Source organism: Panthera onca, chromosome C1 (assembly GCF_046562875.1).
Source record: "Panthera onca isolate mPanOnc1 chromosome C1, mPanOnc1 haplotype 2, whole genome shotgun sequence".
Classification (NCBI taxonomy): Eukaryota; Metazoa; Chordata; class Mammalia; order Carnivora; family Felidae; genus Panthera; species Panthera onca.
Window position 1 is genome coordinate 43,145,120 of NC_138346.1, and position 18,725 is coordinate 43,163,844.

At 38.3% G+C, this 18,725-nt stretch overlaps 1 protein-coding gene across 2 annotated transcripts in view; it reads left to right on the forward strand.

The window, feature by feature from the left end:
• TMEFF2 (transmembrane protein with EGF like and two follistatin like domains 2) overlaps positions 1-18,420 on the forward strand; it is a 230,641-nt gene extending 212,221 nt beyond the window's left edge. For both annotated transcript variants that reach the window (XM_060622507.3, XM_060622508.3), the window contains 3 exons: positions 12,641-12,764; positions 14,553-14,711; positions 18,089-18,420. In XM_060622507.3, the coding sequence (XP_060478490.1) occupies positions 12,641-12,764; positions 14,553-14,711; positions 18,089-18,185 (380 nt within the window). In that variant the 3' untranslated portion in view covers positions 18,186-18,420. The remainder of the gene's footprint in view (positions 1-12,640; positions 12,765-14,552; positions 14,712-18,088) is intronic.
• The last annotated feature ends 305 nt before the right edge of the window (positions 18,421-18,725 follow it).

An 18,725-nucleotide genomic window follows, 5' to 3' on the forward strand; every position in this document is an offset into this window, starting at 1 on the left:
CAATATCAAGCCCTAAATGCTGTCCAGCTAGAAAGAAACTAAGATCCACACCTCAGCCTTAACTATTTCTAGAGCAGTTTTTTTGTACCCAGAGTTATCGCTAAGTAGAAATTAAGGTAGTATGAGAAGCAAATCAGTTGTTCAAAATTGGGAAAAGAGACAGAGAGAGAGAGAGAACCCATAGCTATTTAGAATATTTGGGGAATGAATTGTCCTAGATTAAAAATATTTGCATTTAACTGAAGGATACCACTTGAAAGAAAATTTAATGTTCAAATTTTCTTAATAGAGTACTATAAACTCTTATCCTTCTTAAACAAAAAATGCTAAATAAACTATCATTTTCTTAATGAGTCAGAATCCCATAAAGCATTAGCTATTCAGGCATTCTGAAAATGCAGGTAGAGATAATGTGGGAGATCACATGCCACATATGACCTGTGAATCTTATTGTTGAAAGGTCATTGATGTCAGTTTGATTCTTGGTCATTTGCTTCTTTCTACTAAAGGTGAAATGCAGGGGAGGGTGGGTGATGGGTATTGAGGAGGGCACCTTTTGGGATGAGCACTGGGTGTTGTATGGAAACCAATTTGACAATAAACTCCATATATTGAAAAAAATAAATAAAAAATAAAAAAAATAAAAGAAGTGAAAGCAAAAAAAAAATAAAGGCAAAATGCAGCATCATTTGTTGTATGACAAAATGATCATGTAAGATAACTGTCTTTCTTACAAAATGAATTAATAAATCAAAAACAAATGTAGCCCCTTCCATGAAGTTTTCTATCATCTCAAAAATTCTTCTTAACTGGGATTATTAGCATTTTTTGACATATCAGCACCTTAAAACATAGTTTGTGTGTGTGTGTGTGTGTGTTGGGAATGTAATGAACCACAGATATTTCAACCTAAATTTAAACTAAGGTAATCATATAATTTACCACCCAAACTAGGAGACTTTTAAGAGTAAAAGCATGCTGGCAAAATAAACATAAACCAAGGCCATCCAGGTCACATACTAGCTTAAACCAATCTTTATTTTCACTGATTCCATGTGGATTATTAAAAAATATATTTAATAAAATAAATAAAAAGCATACCTGGGTGGCTCAGTTGGTTAAGCTGACTTCAGCTGAATTCGACATCAGCTCAGGTCATGTTCTTGTGGTTGGTGAGTTCGAGCCCCGCGTCGGGCTCTGTGCTGACCGCTCAGAGCCCAGAGCCTCCTTCGGATTCTGTGTCACCTTTTCTCTCTCTGCCCCTCCCCCCACTCACACTCTGTCTCTGTCTCTCTCAAAAATAAACAAACATTAAAAAAAAATTTTTTAAGAAATAAAAGATGCAAAATAAAAAGAAATTATTAGTGTAACCGTTTGGTTGCTAAACTGTAACTGTATTAGATTGCTAGGGCTTTCATAATAAATTACCACAAACTGGGTGACTTAAAACAACAGAAGTTTATAGTCTCCTAGCTCTGGAGACCAAAAGTGTGAAATCAAGGTGTTGGCAGTGCTACACTCCCTCCGAAGTCTCAAAGAGGGAATCCTTCCTTGCCTCTTCCAGCTTCTGGTGGCTCCCGCATTTCTTGGCTTGGAGCAAAATAGCTCCAATCTGCGTCCATCTCCACGTGGCCCTCTACGTGTGTGTCTTCATATAACCTTCTTCTAAGAGTGGTCTTTGGATTTAGAGTTCAGCCTAACTCAGTATGAACTCATCTGAACTGCTAACTTATTACCAAATAATGTCACATTCTGAAGCTCCAGGTGGGCATGAGTTTGGGGGGAACACATTATTCAGCCCAGTACAGTACCTAATGATAACCTATTTGGCTATTATATTACCAAATAATCATTAGACATAAAGTTTTAGTGAGGGTAAAAAAAAAAAAAAAAAAAAACAAAACAAAACAAAAAAAAACAAAAAAAAACAAAACAGTGTATATGAGCCATGATAAAAAGCTGTGCATTTGTATTATCATGTCTCCGGAACAGGATAAATGGAGAAACTACATGGAAATAAATCTGTGATGAATTATCACATCACTAACAGTTTTATTTTAGGAAACAATACCACCTTTACTAGCTGTCTTATTCTGCTTAAACACAAAAATACTCGATTTGTAGACATAGACTAAGATATCATTGAGAAATACCATCAAAACAGAATAACTTTTCAATGCCATTAAACTGTTCAGGGGCTATGCTATGTTCCGAAATTACTTCGTAGAAAAACTATAAAATTCTGCTTAGAAGTGACTCCATGACTTTTTTATTATCAGTTTTATTTAGAATGCTAATTTGAAATGTTAAGCCAACTTTCAGAAACACCCACAGCACAATCAGCTCCATTTGTTTCTTAAAATTATGTCTCATCACCAAATATTGGCAAAGATGGTGTGCCTTCTAACCCTTTCAATGAGAATCACTTACATTAATTTGGTCAGGTACTAACAAATGGCAGTACTCCAACTTTGCAAATGAATCCAAATCTACACTGTAATTTCTCTAATTGCCCTTTTTGGGCCATGACATCATACGGGAGAAAAGTGCAAACTCATCAACCCATCAATTGCCCATACTTGCACTTTCAAGTCATTTATTAGGTGTCTTTTTTGTCCTTTATGGTTAGCAACACATTTTTGCTCTCCAGCCTTTGGCCTTTCACTGACAAAGACGGAGGGGCATAGCAGATATGCTTTTACCTGTGCGTCTACTCCTGTCACACTGAATATATACATTCTATTGAGTGTATTACAGTTCTCCACCACATTGCACCTTATCTTGCCGCTTAAAGTAGGGATTATCTGTGCCTTTGAGGACACATTATCCAAGTGTGGCTGACTCTTTGATGCAAACAGCTAAGAGGCACAGTCTTTTGAAAGTTGCCACACCAAGGTACCTGTGGCTTCCACTTAACATTGCCTATTCCTATACTATTTATTCATTCATTCATACTACTTACTGCACACCCATTTTGTGCCAGTCCTTATACTACACCCTGGAGATGTTACAGTAAACAGTACACAGCCTTTGACCTAAGAGAAAGTATAGTCCAGTGCAAAGTTTTCTTATGTGCCCCGAATGAGTAACAGGTGTATTGACTCATCAATCCACCTTAGCCTTCAGGAGCCTCGGGTGGCTAAAGCCCCCGGCGAGTGGTCTCCTTCTTTTACCTAACACCTAAAACGTTTCCCATTTTCTATGTTTGCGGCTATGTGAAAAATCTACAGATGCCACGGTCCAATGCAATGTTTCCCAGAACGGAGGATGGTGAAAGAGTCCCACAAAATGTTACTATAAAGAAGAGAGAGGGTCCCGACGCAAATAAATTTAAGATGAATAATGCGTGTCCTTTCTTGTCACCTCACAATACAGGTTAGCCTTGTAAGGACTCATAAAAGGTGATCTGGGCTGAGTAATCACAATTTGGAGGTCAGAGGCATTTAGGTTGCAAAAGAATCCCTGAGTTAGGATGGGCTCCCGGGGGAGATTGGTTAAAGTATAAAAAGAGAAGAACTTTAGGAAAGCATCAATACTTAAGGAATCAGTTGGAAAAGAGACACCTACAAAATAGGTACAAAAAAAAAAAAAAGAATACCTAAATATAGAAAGAATAACCAAAACAAAACAAAAACAAAAAACCCAAGAGGTACATAGTGTATTAGCCTTGGGAAGAGAAAACTTAACACAGGAGGAAGTGGAGGAAGTGGTCAGCTGTATCAAATTACTGACAGATCAGGACAGCTGACATCTGAGAAGAGAGTTAGTTTTATCAAGAAAGGTGTTGTGGTTCCGGGTGCTTGCGTGGCTCAGTTGGTTAAGTGGCAGACTCTTGATTTCAGCTCAGGTCATGATCTTGCAGTTGTGAGGTCAAGCCCCACATTGGGCTCCACACTGACAGTGCACAGAGCCTGCTTCTGATTCTCCCTCCCTCTCTCTCTTTGCTCTCCCCCACTTGTACTTGCTCTCTCTCAAAATAAATAGACTTAAATTTTTGTCTTAAAATGAAAAAAGGATATTGTGGGTCGACTGTGGTGCCAGCAGTTTCTCTGCAGGGGTGACCAGAGAGCAGTGGGTAGTGAATGGGGTTTAGTGCAGGAAGTAAAGAATAGGAGTGGAGACAACACTTTCATGAAGTTTATCTTCTTAAGAAGAGGAGAAAGGAGACAAGAGACCTAGGAGGGGACATGCATTAAGAGAAGTCTGTGACATTTTTTTAAATGTTTATTTATTTTGAGGGAGAGAGCAGTGCAGAGCCCCACTCAGGTCTCGATCTCACAACCATGAGATCATGACCTGCACCAAAATCAAGAGTCAGATCCTTAACCAACTGAGCCACCCAGGCACCCAGCATTTTGTAAATTTGTAAGAAGGAAGACATTCAAAAATGTTTAAATGCTAGTGGCAAGGAGCAAAGAACGGAGGAGGGTTGAAGATACAGGAGAGAAAGATCAGTGATGGAGAGAGCCCTTGACGAGGATGGAGAGGTTGGGACTCATGATGGTCTGGCCTTGGACAAGATATCTTTTCCAGGATAGAAGGAAGAAGAAAAGAAAAGAACCAGTTTTCAGAGCAGCAGCAGGATCCACGTGGGATAAATAGTCAGGAATCATAAAGGGCAAACAATAAGTAAGATATGGAGGCGAGATACTGTCTTCTGTCTTAATGAGTTCTTGACTACCTGCTCTGCATGTTACACTGGCGAGAGCCCTGGCTTTGACCCCAGGTCTGCCCATCAATTGTGCAAATTTCTAAGATAAGCAATTAAACCTATTTGAGCTTGCATTTCCTCATTTATACAAAATGGGATTTTTATAAATCTACCTTAAAGAGCGGTGATAGAGAATACATTTTTATCATATTAAGTATTAACACAATGTTGGGCATGTGGTAGATTGTCCAGTAAATGTAGATGTACTATCATCACCTTGTCTGCGGATCGGTTTTCTTGGCTGTGTTTAGAAGACGACAAACAAAATCATGGGGAGATGACCAATGGATACAGTATGTTACCTATAGCACATAGCACAGACACATAGCAAGTGCTCAAGAAATATTCATGTAACAGATTAACACAAGCCATTTTTTCGTCCTGTTTACATTATTAAAACCCTTTTTTCTGCTGCATTTCAGTGCATGCTCCACCCTAAATCCTCCTCGCTCTCTATTGGTTAGCAACTTCAGTGTCACAGAGGAAAACAAACGTGTCACCTGGGAAGGTCTATCAGAACCCCTTAATCTGCAGGGAAACCCCTGTATCTGCAGGGAAAAACAGCTTGACTCGCATAGCCCAGAAGGCAGAAGTAGACAGGACCTGAGCCCTCTGTCACTTACACCGTCATTTTTGGCATTGTCGCCAAACAGGCTCGCTAAGAAAGGATGCCCAGTTGGCCACTTAGCAAATAAATTCGGCCAGATGTGCATAGGTTTAGTTTAAGACAAAAGAAAGAAGGGGAGGGGGGTATTCTTGGCATAAAATGGCTTCCCGTACTTTTTTTCTTCTTTCTCTGAAGTTTGTAGTAAACTTTGTCTTCCAAGAGCAGCTTGGAAGCAAGAAGGGTTGCTGCAGCAAAAGCTCAGTGGGGAGAGCTATATAGCAAATTGCCCCAGATAAGCTTAAGGCAACTCTGGACTCCTGAGAGGTTAATGATCCCTACCTCTTCTCAAGGCCTGATATTTATGAAGTGTTGTCAAAGACATCTAAAGTTCCATGAAATACTGTATTTTGAAAAGGTCTTCAAGCTAAATCCTCTAAACCTATAGGAGTTACCCACTTGATGAGAGTTAATAGGCTCTTGACTGAATGGTGAAGTTTGAAAAAGGACCATTAGAGGCAGGGTACGCTTTCTCCCAGTAACCTGCTCCCTTCATGCTTTGGAGGGCTGTGCCACCAAAGCCAGGCAAGGCATTTCTGAGGCAGAAGACAGAGCAAATGGCTCAAAATCTGCTTACTTTTCTTTTAATAATAAACGTGTGTGTGTGTGTGTGTGTGTGTGTGTGTGTGTGTGTCTGTGTTTTGGAGGTCCGGAATTTATAGCTAAATCTGTGATTTAGCCTTGGGATGCTAAATGTAATAACTGTATTTGGATGTCATAAGTCAAAATGTTTACGTACAAGTTTCTTTCCCGAGATTTCACAGACTTCCCACTTTTACCTATGGAAATATATTACCAGTAGACACTGAGATAATAAACCCCATGCAGATAATCATGCAACATTGTTGCATTTCAGTCACTCCAGTCCCCAAATTACTATGTCTATTTCAGATGCTGGTACTTTTTCCAATTTAAATTCAAGCAATTCTTGAATAACGTCATTAAGGCCGTGCCTGAGAATGTAGTAACATGAAAATTTGTTTTCTTCCACTTTATTTTAGTTTTTTAATGTCCAATAAGAATATTTATATATGCAAGTGGTAATATGGATAACCACATTTCACATTTTATATTAGTGCCTGATCAATGTAGGGTAAGAAAGAATTTCTCTGGGGTGCCTGGGTGGCTCAGTCAGTTGAGCATCTAACTCTTGATTTCAGCTCAGGTCATGATCCCAGGATCTTGGGATTGAGCCCCAGGTGGGGCTCCGCACTAAGCGTGGAGCCTGCCTAAGATATTCTCTCTCTCTCTCTCTCTCTCTCTCTCTCTACCTCTCTCTCTCTCTCTCTCCCCCCCACTCTGGCCCTCTCTATCCCTCTCCTTCTCTAAAATAAAAAAAAAGAAGAAGAAAAGAAAAGAATTTCTCTCTGTCTCTACCCATCCTATTCCCAACCCAGACCACTGCCTAACTGGCAAAATTGTGGAACCAAATAGTTTCCATTATTCTTCTGAAAAAAATAGGTTCCACTGGTAGAAGAAATGTTGAATTGGTAGCAAAGGACTTGGTTTCTGTTTTGAAGTTATTTTTCCAAATCTTTAACAGACATTAAATAACTAGGAAGATTGGGACTGCTCTTTACAAAACTTGAGAATCGATTGTGTCTTTAAATGCCTTCATGTCCCTTGCCCTAGCTGTCGCTTTTAGCTAGGATTCTCATTTGAGTCTCTATCTTAGAGGCTTTAAAAAAGGAGAGACTCTTCTCATCTACTCATCTACGCCTTGAAGAAACCATGACAGCAGGTGAAGCTATTATAGAATTTGTTAAGAAGAACAAATACAAGTTGCAAGACCTCCTATTGCATTACATTCAGAACCTGTTCAATAGGAACACTTTTCTGGTCTTTAAAAACCCTCGACTATAATTCAAGCTCGTATTCAAGATATGAGGCTTCACTGCCACCTCATATGTTTATACGTGATAAAGATAAGGACACGAAATCCTAAGAATTACATATTTTCTCTGAAACCAACTCTAATCAACAACAGGGACAGTCATGACTTTACTTCTAAATTCATAATTTGGTTCTGTCCCAGACACGATATAAATATAATAGAAATAAAGACAATTTTTCTTTTTCATGTTCATTAAATAAAACTATTTTCAAACTGCTTTAGAGCTCTGGCAGGAAGTAGGGGACAGGTAAAATCTAGTAATCACAACAGGTGTGCAAGTATATGACTACTTCGGTGCTGGGCTTTCCTTGTGCCATTATTAAATGTGAAAAACGAAAGTATTATATAAATATCTTCACAATGGAAGACTTCGTTTGTTGGAAAGGTGTGGCACATTGTGTGTGCCCATAGGGAAAGCTTGTTAAAAAGGTAGTAAATGAAATGGTGTTACACGTATGTCTGCACTTGTCAAAGACAATTTGTGATGTGAAAGCATGCTGTTAAATATTGAATTTAAGGAGCGCCTGGGTGGCTCAGTCGGTTAAGCGTCCAACTTCAGCTCAGGTTATGATCTCACGGTTCATGAGTTTGAGCCCCACATCAAGCTCTCAGCTGTCAGTGCAGAGCCTGCTTCCGACTGGCTGTCTCTCTCTCTCTCTGCCCCTCCCCTGCTTGTGCTCTTGCCCTCTCTGTCAAAAATAAATAAACATTTAAAAAAATTAATTAAATTTAAATCCACAAGCGTACTTTTCTCCAAAAGGAAGATAATGCATAGGGGAGTTCACTTTAGGCTAGAACGTCTGAATTATGGGCATTGTAAATATTTAAGATAGTTTATACCCTTTGATAAAGTAAAATGTTCCCATAATTCAGGCAAAGTGATTTCCTCTATTTACTATACCTAAATAATGTCCCTATTTGTCTAATTCTTTTTCCCAGCGTATCAAAAGTAATAATATTTCACATTAAATATTAGTAAATATTTATTGGTAATTTATTTTAAGTAACTATTAGCAATAGAAACAAATATTACTCTTAGAATTCAAAGAACATAGAAGTCTGAAACAAGTAACACTACACTTTTGTTACTACAAAACAATAACACTGCAAAATCTGCACAATGGTAAGAAGGCTTTTTTTTTTAACACCACCAGAAACCCACTACTCCTCATTCACTTACTGAACAAGTTCTAGTTGCTTAAAAATGTGCAGTGGAAATCTGGTTCCCGAAAACATCCACTGAATCCTCGATGTTACCTCTGGTTTAGGATCTTCCCAACTTACTCGGAAATCCTTACACAGAATCAGACCACTCCTAGAGAATCAGTGACATAAGGGATTTGTATAGATTCAAAAAAAAAAGGCCTGATTAAAGCAAAACAGGGCTATCTCCAGAGAAATATCATCTGATCAGCCCCCAAAAGGCTTCCCAGATTGCAGTGCACTATGGGTAGGGCTTGTAGCTACAGAACTTTGATCTTACAAAATACCCAAAGTGAGTGGGCTGGAGAAAGCTGACTCACCCTCCCCCCCGCACGGCCCCCCAAAAAATACACAGAAAAGTCAGAACCAGTCAGTTCAATTCATATGAAATATAATTGTCAAATGGATAAGAAACCCAAGGTGGTACAGTTAAAGCCATTCCCAATTTGTAGGCTGCACGGAAGTCAAATTGTTTTGAGACTGTTCAGAGAACAGAGCATCAGAACAAGAGAAATGGGTTGACTGAGTGAATACTTAATAGCATCAGACACTAATAGTTTTGTGCATCCATTTCTGCAACTGGGACTCTAGGTTTGCAAGTTCAGGTTGGCTTCTCAGGGCACGCCACCCTGGAGAGTACTTGAATAGAGACCATGAAGCTCCTTTTGCCATGCTCTAACCTTTGTCCAAGGAAATATGGTTTCTTCGGAGATGTGGATAGTTTTAGTCCAGTTTTACCCTCTCATATTTATGCCTCAGTCCATAATGTGTTTCTTTGCCAGATGAATTCTCTAAACAAATTATTCCCAGCTGTGGGGGAAGAGGAAGGCAGGAATAACGCTGAACACACACACACATACACACACTCCAGGTTATATAGATTTAAGTCTCAGAACTGCTTGGCCTGGCTCTGCGCCTTTTCTAACTACTTCCCTTACTTGCCTTGTGGTAAGGTAGAAACTTTCCCTGTCTCTTTCCCCCCTCCCCCCCACCCATCTCTTTCTCTGAAAGCACAAGGACACAAATGATATATGTAGCTGTGCTTTAGAGCAACCCACCTCTATAGCTCTTGGCTAGAGCGTTGACTAGCAATAGGTATGAAGCCCTGTTAACTGCTACAGGTAACTCAGATTACACCAGAAATTGTTTCTTAAAAGGGTCCGGATCTCTTTCAGCATAAATCATTTGTAAACAATTGGGTGGGAAATCAGTTAAGGATTTTAAACAAAAACGCGAAGAGTTTCCACCGTTGTCACTATCTCTTTTAGCAGAAAGAACACAACCCTTACATCAAACCTCTTTTTCAGTGGAGGACAGAGAAATTGACGTCTAAATTGTCAGCCACTGTAGGAAGCCTATGGACTGCCAAAGCGTAATTTTTATATTTTTTGAATCTTGAAATGCTTCTGTGGGCATAAACATCAGGATCACCAATATTATCATCCATACACATATTTGTTCAGAATATTAGATTTCTGTGTCTCTATTCTTCTTCATATACTTAAATCTCATTTCTAAAATATGTCTATTGCATTACTAGAAGTGGTTATACATTCAGGTTTTCAATCAACTGGTTTACTTGGTTGGATTGACTATAAATTTGTTGACATATATTGATGATTCCTCATTTTCTTGCTCAGGGATCATTTCTTCTACTCATTTATTTTCAATCTCTCTAACTTTCTCATTTGACAGTATCCTATGAGTAGCATAACAGAGCACTCCAAGCTCATAAGGAATGGTGTAAACTAATTAGCAGATTTTATGGTAGAAACTATTCCCTTCACACGTGATCATCCTATCTGGGTAATAAACTTTGTGAAAGTATCTGGTTCTTACTACACGAAGGCAACAGTCTAACTCAAACAAGCTCTTACTTTGCCCTTGGACTTTGGTTCATAACTGTGGATATGGTATCAATCCAGAAACAAAAGCAGAATGGGGTGAGGGACGGAGTTGAAAATAAAATAGCCTAAAAATGGATTTGGAGTTAAGAAAATTCTTGATCTTCTTCAGCAACTGACAAAAAGAAAAATAGTCCTAATAAGATGTGTTCAAAAAATAGGCTGGAAATCACAACGTATAACTGAAATTTAGGGACGTTACAGAAAATTCCCCTCCGTGCAGGTGTGCAGAAGCACTGAAGAGTTACTAACAAACACTGAATAGAAGTGTTGAATAGTCTGTCATGGGGAGAAGATCCAGAACTAAGAATGAGAATCAGTGCTGGTTCGTTACATAAGCAGTGGGGCTGGCTGGCAAAGCCCGCTGTGAAAGTCGCCTTTAAACAGCAGGTGCATGGTTTGACCACTGCAGCTTGTAGCCTCCTGGCAGCATCAGCAAATGAGCCTAATCTTCTCTATGGATTTATGAATGACCACAAGCCATTCCCAAGGTACATCGAAATACCATGATTGGCCTGCTTCTAGTTTAATCACATATTCCCATGTTGGAAATTGCACCCAACATTACTTATTTCACTTTTTTGTGTGTTTGCTCACTGAGGCTCTAATTTGTGTGCCCAAAACACCATGACACAATTCCAAAGTAGCTTGGAAAAATGGGAGAAGACAAAAGAGAAAGTTTTGTGTATTCTTCGTCTTTTCCATGGAAGCGGTTCATTAATTTTAACTATATTCACCGAAGTAGAAATATTAGAGATATAGTCAAACAAAATATCACCTAAGTAGATAAAGAGACACAAATATAGAACAAATGAATGATTTAAATGTCATCTTCAGTCTCTCTAGCAGCTTATGACAAATCCTTTATTAATTTGAGTATGTGATTTGAAATACTACCCATCATTCAAATGTACACAAATATTCCCACGCAAGAAAACACTTAACATATTTGACGATATACTTCAAACTTTAAAGTTATGCAGATGACACCTAGAACTTAAAAGGTATAGATATTTTACAGCTCTGCTTAAACATAAATAATGCATTTGTCTGATTCACCAATATCGAAGGTATTTTTTCTCCTGATGAATATACGCGTCATCTGTGATCGTCAATACAAAACTATAAGGATGCACTGTAATAAAAGCTATACCTCTACGTGAAATAATAGGAAATAATCTATTTCATGAAAATAGTAATTCATTCTTAATCTTCCATTACCGCTGCTCCCATTACTTCTATGCCAGTGGGATGGAAGAGCGTCTTAGACTGAGTCAAAAAGTTCTGGTTTTCATGTGCTTAGGTAACAATTTTAAGGTCTGTCAGGTCAGGCCACAGATTACAGAAAAGACTCAAAAAAGACAAAACTTTGTATTAAAAAGTGAACATATTCCAAAGATTATTTAGAGATGGTATTACAAATAGCAAGCAAATGTATTGGGGCTAATGGTCAGAAAAAGTATTTTAATGTCTTCGTAGAAACGTTAAGAAAACAAAACTCGTTAATGATAGAGGAAAGGGTTCATTTTAGAACACAAACTTTTTCTTTATTGTAAGTTTAACTTTCACATAACGTTGTTAACACAGGCCAGCTACCATGCATTGGAATACACTCACAGCATTCAATATGTACTATGTTAGTATCTACATAAATGATTCTGAAATAACGTTTGTTCTTTCGATAGCTTTATTTTGGCAATAAGAAAATGTATGGATGCTAGTAAAATGCACATTCACGGTAAATGAAAAAAGCCTGAAAGAATACATTTGTTGCAATTTGCATTGGTTTGGGGAAAGGTCTGTTTAACAACTGAACACAGCCATATTTTGACTTTTAAGCTCCCACACTGAGAAAGTATCCAGGTACGGCAGCAATTTACTCTTAGGGACATTATGCTGGGCTTTGAAATTCAAAAAATAGGATAGTTCTTCTTGAATTAGTTTATGATCAATGTACAGTCTCTACACAAGGAAAATTAAAGCTGTCTGACAACTCATAGAAACATCACTGGCTATTAAAGATGGAAGAAATTGCATAAAAGCATGAAAAGCATTGGGTAATTTTGCAGTTTCATCTCTAAACACAATTGTAAAGATGTCTGTCTTTCAGTTCTTTCTCCCTCGTTCTTCTGAAGCTTAGCCTTTTAGTTCTTGCCCTTTTAAATATTTTTGCCTACTATAGCTTTGCTTCTTAATGTCCTGGTTGGTCTTACTGGGCTAAGAAAGTATTTACAAGGGGTGCCTGCTTTTATCTGTATTCACAGAGAATGCTAACAAGTTAGAAGAAAGTGCAAGAGAGCACCACATACCTTGCCCAGAACATTACAATGGTTTCTGCATGCATGGAAAGTGTGAACATTCTATCAATATGCAGGAGCCATCTTGCAGGTAATGTTTTCACTCTTTAACGATTAAAATGTGGAAAGTAAAAATATAAAACTAAATTCTGGATGTTTGCAGAGAATTGGATGGCATTCTGTCTGACTGAGTGATCCTCAGCAAAACTTTTTGCTGCCTCTCCCCCTCACCCCCCACACAGACCCACTAGAAAACCCTGAAATGGGTGTGCCTTACACACGGGAGTACTATGTAACATATTATTATGTACACTCTTCTAGTAGAATTTTAAATTGTACTTTTGGCATTACAAGCTTCTTAAAAACTCAACCTCCTCCTCTGGTTTATTCACCACTCTTTCCCATGGACATAGAATAGCTCTTGACACATAATAGGTGCTCAGTAAGTATTTCTGAAATGAATGGATGAAGACTGACTATACATTAAGAGAACATGATCGCTTCTGGGAGGTCTTTTCCAGAGTCCTTCAGGTGTTCTAATAAATATTATCAATCTTGGTTTTGCTAGACACATACTCTTTTCTGCGGATCTGCTGTCCAGAAGCCTTGTATAGTGAGATTATTAGCTGTACCTCCCCAGATTCTAAGTAGGCTGATACCCAAAGAAATTCCTTGTCTGGATTTACTTAATAAATATAAGTATCTGCTGAATATTCATGAATAGAACATAATTATTTCAGAGATGGTAAAGCCAAACTTAAAAAACAAATGTATTTTATAAAGGAAGATACAAGTGGCATATGATGAAATAGGTTGTGTATTGCTATACAGTGAGAGGACTTTCTCTCTCTTCTCTCTTCCTCTTCCCTCTCCTCCTTCTTCTCCTCCTCCTCTTTTTCTGTGTCTCTTTCTTCCCCGCCCCCCCCCAAGAACTGTCTTCCTTTTACGTTTTCCTTAACTGAACACACTAACACCTACCTTCCAGTGAAGCCAGGTAGAGTGAACAAAACTGAGATTTGTTCCTGCTGCTCTCTTATCCTTACCAGGGTCCCCATTACTGAACCCTTCTGAGGCAGAAGGAAAGACCTCAGGATGTAGAAATTACATGTGACGTACTAAAATAATTGCACAAAGCCAATGACAAGTTGATCCTCGTTGGTATTGTTATGTGAACTGTTTCTTCATTCCATTGTCAACTGCTAGTTGCAACCCAAAGATGTTCTACTGGAGCTTTCTGATGAGGGCTGAGTAAGTGAGAAGCAGCGTTCATTCTCAGATGAATAGCGCATGGGTTTATTTTACAGAACTATATTGCCTACACCATACTTTTCTTCCTACTGAAATTTAACTAACATACGTAGACAACTTAATGATCAACAGATTAAAGACATTGTTTGTTGTACTTCTGGTCTAAACATTTTTCAACAATCATTCTCACAGTAGCATAGAGAATGCTTTATCCAAAAATAAATAAATAAATAGCCCTTGTTTGTTACCCCTATCCTCCGAAACAAACCTTTTCTCAAGATAATCATGTTGACTTAGGTTGACTAAAGAGCAAGCTACAGAAAATGTGAGGCTCACTTGAACAAAAATATATAGAAAGAACAATTACCTCTGGACATCTATTATTTCTCGCATGATCATCACAAACTACCTACCAACCCTCCTATCTTCAAACTCTTATTATGAGTATAAAAGAAAAACCTCATGTTTTTGAAACCGAAAACACACAGAGATCTTGTTGAAAATAAGTAGTAGAAAACCATATCTACAAAGTAGCATTTTTTTTTCGAGAAACAAGAAGATAAATGGGTATGGGCCAACTATAAAAATGAGTCTCCCAGCTGTAGGTAACCGGACACTTCATTTCTTCCAGGTGCGATGCTGGTTATACTGGTCAACACTGTGAAAAAAAGGACTACAGTGTACTGTATGTTGTCCCCGGCCCTGTACGATTTCAGTATGTCTTAATCGCAGCTGTGATTGGAACCATTCAGATTGCTGTCATCTGCGTGGTGGTCCTCTGCATCACCAGGTCAGTACCTGTGCTCAATGGCCACCCAGATAAAGGAATTTGTTGTTTCTCCTTGCCTGAAACAGTTCACTCTAGTTGTGAGTCCCTTCGTGGCCTCTGTGGTCATCCATTCTCTGGAGTCCAATTTCCTCATCATAACAGCATATGAATAGCATCGCTTTTCATGCTGGAGTAGTACAAATTATTTTCCTTATTTTTTCATGTTGATGAAGATTATTTATTTCTGAAGCAAAGATACTTTTTTCTTTAAAGCATAATGCCAATCTTTGTTTAAACCTGCTCTTCTCTTTTAGCTATAAAAGGTCAGTCCTCATTCAAACTACAAACAGACTAATTAAATGACCAGTGTTTCCTTCTTTACTCAGATCAGTATGCCAAAAGAGGTCAGAATAGATTGGTTACAAGGCCTAGAAACGTGGTAATGTATAGCTCTCATTTGTGGTACTTATATTTCCAAGTGTAACTCACAGATATAATCATTTTTAACATATTTGATGTAAACAAGTACATTTTTGTCTTAAGTTAATGAAATAGCTTTTAATCACAAAATTCAAAGAAAGCGGCTACAATTTAAAAAGATTATGTTGCAGTACATGAAAACCTTTGGTATAGGGAACAGGCAGCAAATATGACGATAAGCATTTATATCAAACTCCAGGACAATCAAATGGTAATTGTTTCCTGGAGAGTTAGACTGAGAGAGATCCCTCTGGATCCAGTTTCAACAGGAGAGAAAAATCTGGTTAATTAGTGATGTTTGACATTGTGCTTGAGGTAAAGGAGGTAAGGCCAGGTATTTACTTGCTTAATTTTATCAGTGTGTCAATTCATGGCAACCAAACTCATATTATTTACGCCCTGTCTAACCAGCCATATGATTGAAGATACTTCTTTCTGACCCGATTTCATCCTCCTTGAGATAAAAGTTCCAAGAAAGTTTTTCAAGGTTTTTGCCAAATTCACAAGACATTTAAACTTTCATTCATTTATACAGCTCTATAGTAAATCAGAATGTTTCCTCCAAAATTATTTTTCTACAGACAGGAAAATAAAATAAAGCATCATATCTTTAGAAAATAAAGGCCATAATACATCTCTGTAGCTGTATTGCACTATCTTCTTTGAGGACAAGTGTGGCATTTGCTCTTGAAAAAGACAAAATATGGTTCATAAATCCTTTCTGGGCCTAAAAGCTTAAGGGAAGATCATCGACTGGAGCTTTGTGCTGCTTGAAGCCAAGTTGAGCTCATCAACTAGACTCTCACGTTTAGATGCCAAGTGAGTCAATGGATTATGTTAAAATAGATTCTAGGGAACATAAAGATAACTCAGGAAACCAAAAATACTGAGTACAAAGGAAAGATAGAAAAGAATCTAAAACACAAGAAATGGTGCCATGTTACTCTAAGGGGCTTGAGCCTTCTGATATCTACACAATGTACACCAGCAACCAAATTCATATTAATAGGTCTGATCTCATAACTGTTGGATTTGCTACTTCCTGTACTGACAAAAATGCAAAGCTTTCAATATTTTAGCATATGTCCTCGAGTTTGTTATTAGCCACAGTCCTGTTCCCATACATAATAAGAACAGCTGGAATGCCCAGGGTGTGCACGTATGCGTGTGTGTTTATGTATCATACACACACACACACACGCGCACGCGCGCGCACACACATATTTAATAACATGAGAAAGGAACAGGTATCCCCGTTTTCAAAACAGAGGCTCTGAGGTGTGAGAAGCTAGCAAATTGCTAAGTTTGCACATGAGCAATAAAGACAGCTCTGGAGTCCAGGCTGCCTGGTGCAAGAGCCTGCGCCCTTAACCACTGCTCATCCTGCCCCTCGGCTGGTCATGACGTTGTGCGTTCTGATGCTCACGACAGCCTAAACTGAGCTCCAAATTAGAGGAAGCCATTTTTTCCAGGCAAATGGCCGTTTTCATTTTCCACGTTAAAACAAAACAAAACCTATTCTCTGTTTACTTCTGAGGAGGAGTACGTGAGCTAAGTTACCGTTATTGTAACACATTTTATAAACCTGTCCTGGGATGTCCTAGTCTTCCAGAGTCTTTCCAGGAGTCATACTAGTCAACAAGCCGCACTTTTCCCAGTGTGGATTCATTTCATTCTCATGGGAACATTCTGCTCCAAAACCAGATTTTCCAGCAAGGCCATCTGCCCATCACCCAAACCCTCCCTTTTTCTGGCCACCTTGACCATGCTTGTCTGTCAAGACCCATTCCAACATACCCAGTTGCTAAAATATTTATAAAATTGCACCAAGCAGAGGTCTGCTCATTCTCTTCAATTGTCTTTTAATTTCTCCATCACCTGGTCTCTCCTGTTTTTTCTCTCTTCTCCTCCTCCCGCTTTCTTTTTTTCTAATTGCTTCCCCTTGTTTTTATTATGTTAGTCAAACATCTGTCCTCCTTCTAAATACAACATGTGTCCTAAAATTATAGACATCCAGAGACATGTTCTGGAATGAAAAGAGTTGCCCTGTTAGGAAGATGGATTTTTAATCTTTTTATCTCTAGCTCCGACTTGCTGGGAATGTGACTTTCGGCTCCACGTTCATTTTGACAGATCTGCCACACCCCTGGAAAAAATATAAATATATATTCTGAAATATTTATTCACGTATGAACATACATACGAATATCTAATCCCCGATGCCCATCTTACTATAATAGGATTTGATATGAACTTTACATCGTTGTTCTTATTTGCATCGTCAAAGCATTCTTTTGTTACAAGAGAAAAGACACCAGACAGATCAGAGCTTTTCAGATAATTTGACTAAATTTAGCTTTTTATAGAAGCTAAATAACGGGTCCCAATTTATGTCTCTAGTTTAGAGTATTAATATGTAAAAGTGATATTAGGCTGGACCGGAACAATATCTCTTTTCAGTACATATCAGATATTAACAGTTGGCTCATTCTCTGGTGGGATAGAATTTAAACTTGTAGCACTGAAATGTCAATATAACATTCATCCTTAGGACATTTAAAATACAAAATTGTTGAAGACCTTTAAAGTGAGAGGAGATGAGCTCACAACTTGCTTGATCGCATTGTGCTGAGTCATTCTTCTGCCTTACTGAGTGAGCAGCGCAAGGCTAGGTAACCGCGTTCCTCCCCGACTTCTGCCTCTGTTCCTCAGTTCTCCTCAACAAATGCTTAAACGCAGTGGCAAGGAGAAGCAAACAGGAAAAGTCTTCCAACATAATCCCAGCTTCTGCTACTAATTAATTCTTTGGTCTGAAATATTTCGACAGTTTGCTTAATCCATGACTTCACTCTGTAATTGTAGGACCAAATTTTAGGTATAGCACTGGACTAAGATCTGTGAACTTTCCAACCTTCTAGGAAATGCCCCAGAAGCAACAGAATTCACAGACAGAAGCAAAATACAGGGCACTACAGTTCAGACAACACAACAAGAGCATCCACGAGGTTAATCTAAAGGGAGCATGTTGCACAGTGGCCGGACTACCGAGAGCTGGGACTACACAATACAGTATTATAGACAAAAGAATAAGACAAGAGATCTACACATGTTGCCTTGCATTTGTGGTAATCTACACCAATGAAAACATGTACTACAGCTATATTTGATTATGTATGGATATATTTGAAATAGTATACATTGTCTTGATGTTTTTTCTGTAATGTAAATAAACTATTTATATCACACAATATAGTTTTTTCTTTCCCATGTATTTGTTATATATAATAAATACTCAGTGATGAGAAAAAATTGGCATTCTTAAATGTGCGGTATCTCATGACTGTAAATATAATCAAGCTAGTACAATCTGTACAGGTACAGTAGTTCATCTTTCCCCACATCTTGAGACAGAGCATTAGTTTATACAGGACTCAGTGGCCAGGTTTTGAGTGATTCCAAGATCGAGGGAAATGATGGTTATTGGAAAAGAGAAAAAATAATTTTCTTTGTATCGAGTGAGGATAAAATATTTCAGATCTCCAAATCATCTCTATT